General features: G+C 41.6%; 1 protein-coding gene across 1 annotated transcript; it reads right to left on the bottom strand.

Moving 5' to 3' along the window:
* Positions 1–3,724: 3,724 nt before the first annotated feature.
* Positions 3,725–7,864, bottom strand: KCNA4 (potassium voltage-gated channel subfamily A member 4). The gene has a single exon (XM_053449201.1). It carries the CDS (start codon positions 7,677–7,679, stop codon positions 5,553–5,555), a length of 2,127 nt encoding a protein of 708 aa, XP_053305176.1. The 5' UTR covers positions 7,680–7,864; the 3' UTR covers positions 3,725–5,552.
* Between the last annotated feature and the right edge of the window lie 281 nt (positions 7,865–8,145).

The raw sequence follows: 8,145 nt of genomic DNA, 5'->3' as shown, positions 1-8,145 counted from the left end.
ACGTATTGGAAGAAGCGCTGCATAATTATTGGCGCTATATAAATAAAAGATAATCATCATAATAATAATGTTGTTACCGTTGAAAACATTTAAGCTTTACTTGTTAAGTATACAGGAAGGAAGCAGCACCAAACAGCGACATCACATGAAGACAGGAAATGAAGAATGCTTCAAATAAATAATATGTTTATGCAAAAGAAATGTATATACAGAATCAAACTAAACCACAATACGTGAATATTTCAACATGATTTTTTTTTAAATTAAATGATTTCAGGTTATTTTTATCATGTCTGTTTTCAACACCTTTTTTTTTTTTCATTTTCTTAATTATACCAGTTACAGAAAATTCAAGATTAAAAGTGACAGAGAGATGGAATCGTGAGAACTTTGGGTCATGTGAATAAAGAATGGGGGGGATCTAAATGTGGAGGGACAATGTAGCGGTTAGGGTGATTACTCCACACTTTGTACTTTATCCCAAAAATGTTCTCGGTTTTGCCCCCCAAAATGTCCTATAATTTGGTGGTGGTGCAACCACAACCAACATTTCCAAGTATACAATAAATTGAATAAAAAAGGAAGGTGCGCTGAAATCACACAAAATATCAACAACAACTTGTCTTGGTGTATCCACAGGAGTGTAGAGGATAAATATTTCCAGCATATTTAAGAGAAACACAGAAAAAATGATAGTATCGTAAATTCTATTAAATGCTGGTAAGTATCCCATAGCTAAATGTCAACTCGCTTATTTTAGAGCTGCCCGCTGCTCTATATAGTATGCACCGGTCAAAACCTTCAGTATTTACTAAAATTGTATTCTTCCATGTGGAATCCACTCTAAATGGCACCAGAGAGTATGGCTAGATGGGAATTTTCTTGTCTTTGCTGGAATGGCGCCTCTTGCCTCCTCCCGGACACTCGCAGTCAAACAAGTTTCCCTTTTCCAGTTGGGATTCCATCATGTAGTAGATATCGACATGGTACTCAACCGTATGTCCAGACAATATCCTTGTAATCGTTCTGTGTTTCATTTGTAAATGCTGGAAATATTTTTTCTCTACACTCCCATGGATATACTGAGAGAAGTAATTGTTGGTATTTTGTATGATTTCAATGCAATTTTCTATTTATTCATTTCTTAATTATTTAAATCTAGTTTGAGATACTAGAAGGTTGGATGATGCTACATTGTCATCTCACTGGGCGCAATGCACACCATTTATATAAATGGAGACACATTAACATACCAATATTTGTAATTGTGTAGAATCTGGCAAAAAAGGAAAAATCAATACATTTGTAGCGAACAAACGATGGGAGGGATGCAACTGAACATATATAAATGTATACATTTATAACACACACCGACAATATGTTACAATTAAATAAAATAATGGAAGCCATTAAAATGTTTAACATTTATATAATAATTTTCCTTTCATAGCTACAGATAGATGATGGGTAGATTATTCTCATAGATAAAAACTGTTAAAACATATTACAGCTCAGAAAATTTGGCTAAGGCTTTTTACCTTTGTCTGTATATATGTGTGTGTGTATGTGTGCATATGTATATGTATGTGTCTGTGTGTGTATGTGTGTGTGTGTGTGTGTATGTGTGTGTGTGTATGTATGTGTGTGTATGTGTGCGTGTGTGCATGTGTGTGTTTGAATGTGTGTATGTGTGTATGTATGTGTCTGTATGTATGTGTGCGTATGTGTGTATGTTTGTGTGTCTGTATGTATGTGTGCGTATGTATGTGTGTGTGTGTGTGTGTGTGTGTGTGTGTGTGTGTGTGTGTGCATGTGTGTGCATGAATGTGTATGTGTGTATGAGTGTGTGTGTGAATGTGTGTGTGTGAATGTGTGTGTGTGAATGTGTGTGTGTGAATGTGTGTGTGTGTATGTAGTGTGTGTGATTTTCTTTTCCCCTTCAGACTTGGTATTTAACACAACAGACAGCCTGTAAATTTAAGGCAAAGTTAATAGTCTACCTTGAACCCTGAGATACCATCATGGTCATTAGAAAAGAAAAAGAGAATCTTTCACAGCTAAAACAACTCACAATACTGAACTAAAATGCCAAACAGTCCCTGACTGTAATGTGGTTCCAAGGTATTTCACCAACTCCTTCCCACATTCAATGCAGAATTTGTTTCCCTTCCATCTATCAAAACACTCAGTCATAAAAAGATTTTAATTCCTCCACCATCATCACGCCAAAACATACACTGTAACCCCTTGGTGATCAGTTCTTTTGCTCTGGCAAAGCATTACTTCTTTTTTTTTTTTTGTTGAAACCACAAAAATTTGGAGTCAGTGCTTTTGCGCTGTGTAAGCACCATAAAAATACAGTAAGTTTATTATGTCGGAATTTCTAGAAATAAATGTACTCAGTCTGTTTTTATCCACAAGTGGTTTTCAGTGTATAAACCAACACCACATGCAAGTAGCATCATATTCAACATTATTGGCTGGTAGTTTCCAAAAAGGCAACACAGAATTGCAATTTGTAAAAAGATACATTCCGTTGTGTTGATGAAGGGTTAATAAAAGTACAGTAAACCTATTTCATTTGAGATGTTCTTTTAATTCCATTGTAATTTAGTTTTCTGCAACATGATGGTGCACACATTAAAAAAGAAATGAACGATCTCACCATTAATCTCCAGTTCTGCTTTACATATAAACGTACTTAGAGATGAGGCTGAAAGTATGCATATTGAGGTGGAAAACTCCAATTAAAGAGTTAAAAAGCCATATTTTATCCAGCATTCACCAAAATGGATACCATAATGCAAATGTTTAAATGAATTCCTTTCTTTTTGCTCAGAAGTATGGCTGCAGAAACAAGCATTTGCAAAAATGACCGTTTCCACAAGGATCTAAAAAGACTTTTTTTTATAGCTGATGAAACGTTAATATTGTTCTCATTGCATGCGGATATGTATTTTGTTTGTAAACCCATATTGAAGACATGGCAGTACAATAAAGATTTTTTCCCAAAAAAAATATCTCTGGATTCAGGTTAACATTACAAACAGCCTTTGGGGCCTGCAAACCCTGTTGGATAGGGCCACGGACCCCTTGTGCAGCAAAACAACATTTAGGAACAGGATCTTTAACTTGATCTTGTTGATAAACAAGGACATATTGTTCTGGAAATTACTTTGGGTAACACGGAATGCTTCATTCACGCTAAACAATGTCACTGGATTTTTGTCATTTTGGGGGCTTTTTTGTTTCTAAATGAAACAATGATATTAAACCAAGACATCCGCCACTGTAAACCAGACAAAATTATAGGCACATGTCATAAATACCTTCATTCTTAAAAAAAAAAAAGCAAAATAAAAATGAAAACATAACAATACATATGAAAAAAAAGTATTTTCTTTTTATTAGATTGTGTAACTAAATATGTAAGACAATTGTATTGTATATTTATATTTATATATCCCTACATTTCCTGGTTAATTTTGTAAAAAAAAATTGCATAACAATGAATGCATTTAATATGATGTAACTATTGTCAGAAAATAATAATAATATTTATGAATGTAGGCTTTGGTACAGTATGTATGAGTCCAAGATTAAGGCTCATTTCAGAGTAGAATAAAATAAAAAATATATCTTTGCGTATCATATCTCTCGATCAAATGTTGGGTAATTTAAAGTTTTCTTTAAAAAATTCTGTACATTCACCGTTTGTCATGTGTTATTTTTTCACAAAGCCTTATGACATGAGTCTCTGGTAAACTATGAAGTGCTTTCGCTTTCGTTGCCAATGCTAACAGCCTTGTAATCAGCTTAAGCAAAGATACATCAGTTCGTACGGGAAGCAACTTGAGCGCTGTGCTAATGATTGTCTCTAAACGTTGACGTTGCAGACGTGGTTGACAGTACGATGTCTCTCTAAATATCATTGTTTATCCAGCTTATACGTAGTGCAAAAAAAAGCATTCCCTACCAGGGGAGTAAAAGTCTTTCCTTGGTATCGCCTAACAAATGTGCATAGTTGGCAGCCCTTACTGTTTACAAATCATGATACACATTGGGATTTATTCTCTAAAGAGGGTGGTGACTTCAACTCGTTACTTCACGGTTCATTATAGAGAACCAGCACTGGCAAGCCGAGGCTGAGATGGCCCTGGATAATGCAAACGTTAAAGAGTAAAGCAATCCCACTGATTTGACTATAGATAATACAGGGCCTGGTCAAGCGCTTCCTGTAGCAGAAGCAGCTCACTGGGGTTGGTCCTCCATAACGAACATAGTGAAGTCAAGGTGCTGCAAAAAAACTCCATCTTTAGTGAATAAACCCCTTTTTCATACAAGCTTCTGTCAAAATGATGGTACAGGTAGCTGTTACATTTGTTACATCACATAGTATATTCAGTATAATTAAGATTTTTACTGAATCAGGATTAAATTGTTATATTTTAAGTTTATTTTTTCTTTTTTTTTTTCTTTAGCTCCTTAGAATTTGTACCGGTCCATAAACACCATAGAACTAAAGTAACAAATAATGACATTTTTTCTTTCATAAAGTTATGGCTACTAAAAATATAAATCCCATTTTGTAGTGTCTCTGAATGCCAGCTTTTCCCCTTGAGCACCCACTCTCCGTGTTGATTTAAAACAACAAATGAGTTCATATCTGTGCAAAATACTTGCATTCTATTAAAAAATATAAATTCTGAAACAGCACTTAACCCCTTCCCCCTTTTTGTTTATCACCATCCTTGATCTGTTACCTATGACAAAAAAGTACAGTTACTGTGGATTCCACAAGTAAAAATTTACTCCAAATGATTGAAATTTCCTCTTCTAAGAACATGTTTGTAAAAGTTACAGTATAACCAGTAAACCTTTGGTTCTATCCTTAATAATTCCTTGCAATGTTTCCCAAAATGTTTTTTTTTCCTAAATCCCTTTCTTCTAAAAAAAAAAAAAAAAAAAAAGGAATTGCTTAAATAAAGTAAAAAAAATGTTAAGGAAATGCCCATACATGATCAGCAAACAAGTAAACAAAGTATGACTGGGTGCATTTAAACCACTGCAGTCACTTTAAGAGGAGACAAGTTTATCTGGTGTTTGTTTTAAGGTGAAAGGAGGGGAAAGAATGTCCAGTAATAAAAAAAAGGCATCAGGAATTCCTTCTCTAGAGTAGGAAAAGCTGCAGATTAATGGTTTCTCAGAAAAGCTTCCCCACACTAAGCTGTGTAATATTGGCTTGTAAATAACCCCGATGCAAATGTGTATTTATATGGGCTGCTTTAAAAACAAAGCCAAGGAACAGGCACTGTGATTCCTGTATTGTAATCATTCTATGTAAAAGAGCAATTTTTTTTTTCTGGTCCCAGGTCTGGATGTTCTTACAAGAGGAAGCAACTATACTCCATAACTAATCAGAAAGCAGCTAGTTGTTTTCTGATTAGATTTGCATATTTCATGTATTTATTTATTTTTTGTTTGTTATATCACTGCACTCTATCAATGCATAAATAGACTTTAAGAAAGTTCCAAAAATAGATTTCATTATTTCACACGTCGGTTTCCAGAGTCTTTAGATTCACACAGTTATACTTAATGGTCTCGTTGCCATTGCCAGTGCCCTGGCTAGGCTTGTCTCTTATGCAGAGAGATTCTTTGATACCTTCCTCCATCTCTAGATACTCTGACTTGTCCTGTAGGGAGGAAGACGAGGAGCTCTTTATCTTCTTCAGTAAAGTGGTGGGTAAATAGGGACAGCTGCCACCATTAGATGTCACCTGAGCCTGCTCATCGTTCTCTGTTTCCCTGTGGTAGAAGTAGTTGAAGTTGGAGACTATGACCGGCACAGGCAGTGCAATAGTCAACACCCCTGCTATGGCACACAGGGAACCTACTATCTTGCCCCCAACGGTGATGGGTTTCATGTCCCCATAACCCACCGTGGTCATTGTTACTACGGCCCACCAGAAGGCATCTGGGATGCTATGGAAGTGGGTGGTGGGCTCATCGGCTTCTGCAAAGTAGACAGCACTGGAGAAGAGGATGACCCCGATAAAGAGGAAGAAGATGAGAAGCCCCAGTTCCCTCATGCTGGCCCTTAGGGTATGCCCCAGGATCTGCAGCCCCTTGGAGTGTCTGGACAGTTTAAAAATTCGGAAGACCCTGACCAGACGTATGATCCTCAGGATGGCAAAGGACATGGCTTGCTGCTGCTGCCCGGTGCCGAGGGGCTGCTGTTGGGGGCTGGGTTGCTGTTGTTGCCCCAGCTCGGTGCCCAGGGTGATGAAGTAAGGCAGGATGGACACTATGTCTATGATGTTCATGATGTTCCTGAAGAAGCCCGGCTTGCTGGGACAGGCGAAGAGCCTGACGGCGAACTCAAAGGAGAACCACACGATGCACACGGTCTCCACGATGAAGAAGGGGTCGTTAAAGGCGGTGTGGGGGCTCTCGGGGGGCAGCAGGGTCCCATTGTACATCCCTCCTTCGTCCCCCAGCGGGGAAAGCAAGCCGTCCTTGTCATCCCTGAACTCGGGCAGGGTCTCCAGGCAGAAGATGACGATGGAGATCAGGATGACCAACACTGACACGATGGCGATACCCCGGGCCGGCCCGGAGCTCTCCGGGTACTCGAAGAGCAGCCACACCTGGCGCTTGAACTCGTTCTCCGGTAAGGCTTTCTCTTCTTCTTTAACGAAGCCCTCGTCCTCCCGGTACTTGAGCAGCGCCTCTTCCCCGAGCTCGTAGAACTTGACCTCCTCAGAGAAGATGTCGAAGGGCACGTTGACCGGCCGCTTCAGGCGCCCCCCGGACTGGTAGTAGTACAGGATAGCGTCGAAGCTCGGCCGGTTCCGGTCGAAGAAGTACTCGTTCCTCAGCGGGTCGAAGTAGCGCATCCTCTTCTCCGGGTCGCCCAGCAACGTGTCCGGGAACTGGCTCAAAGTTTTTAGCTGGGTCTCGAAGCGGAGCCCCGACACGTTGATCACGACACGCTCGCAGCACTCGAATTCGCTGTACACCGGGTGATAGCCTCCTTCACCGGGACTCCTGTCCCGGCTGCCGCCGTCCTGCCCCCCAGCACCCCCTCCGCACAGGTAAAACTTTTGCTCCTCGTCAACTTCTTCCTCCTCCCTGAGCATCATCTCCTCAGAGCCGCAGGGAGCCAGCTCCGAGGGGAAGGTGCCTCCGTCTTCTCCTCCTGCTCCTCCTCCGCCGGCGCCTCCGCTGCATTCGTTGCCCGCTTGGTGGTGCCGGCTCCTCCACCTGTTGCAGCCGCCTAGGGGCCAGTACCTCCTGCGGTGCCCCTTCTTCCTCTGCGTAACTTGTTCTTGCAGAGGCTGAGGCAGCTGTTGCTGAGGAGGGGGCTGCTGGGGTGCGCGCCGCGCGCTCCCGCAGCTGTTCCCCTGCGATGAGGCTACGCGCCCAGCCTGTTGCTGTTGTTGACAAGACACGCCCCCCGAGTTCCCGCCTCCGTCTGCTGCTGCGGCTGCAGCTGCCGCCTTCTCCGCTTTCTCCGCCTTCTCCGCTGAGGCCGCCGCCGCCTTCTCCGCTGAGGCCGCCGCGGCCGCGCGCGAGTGAGCCAGGCGGTCGCGTTCACGGGCGCGAGCCTGCGCGTATCCGTACGGCAGGTGGCTGCTGCAGCCAGAGCTTTCCGCGCTCACCATGGCAACCTCCATCTCTCCCAGGGGGTTATGCGTGCAGCCCAGCTAGTGTCTGACAACGGGGCTCCTCACCTGCCACGCAGCCATGGCCCCTCCACAGCAATACACTCCCCCCTCCTTTTTCAAATTCCTCCTCCAATTCTCTTATTTACAATGTATCCGCTTTGTTAGGAAATACAATGTAGCAACAACTCCTTGTAGCCGCAAGCAAATCCAGGGGAGGCAAAAGTACAAACAAACAAATATTCAAGATAATGTCAAGAGCTTCAGTGCAATAATAACACCCCAAATATTGCAGTTTTGCTTTTTTTCTGCAGCAACGTCTGTAGAAATCCAGAAGCCAAATAAAAAAAGCAATGAATGGGCAACAGCTGCTAAGCGGCGAATAAAAGATGCCCCCAAGATGTGCAAATTTGAGAGCAGCTCCAAGGTGTGACGCAAACAGGTAAATCCCACAAGGCCTTTCAGGATCCCCAAGAGA

This window comes from Spea bombifrons, chromosome 10 (genome assembly GCF_027358695.1).
Source record: "Spea bombifrons isolate aSpeBom1 chromosome 10, aSpeBom1.2.pri, whole genome shotgun sequence".
In the NCBI taxonomy this organism is placed as follows: domain Eukaryota; kingdom Metazoa; phylum Chordata; class Amphibia; order Anura; family Pelobatidae; genus Spea; species Spea bombifrons.
Note: the sequence above shows the minus strand (reverse complement) of the source record. Positions and strands in the feature narration are given on the sequence as shown.

Excerpts from the sequence above, each read along its gene's own strand:
- KCNA4 (XM_053449201.1), bottom strand. The coding sequence starts at position 7,679 with ATGGAGGTTGCCATGGTGAGCGCGGAAAGCTCTGGCTGCAGCAGCCAC.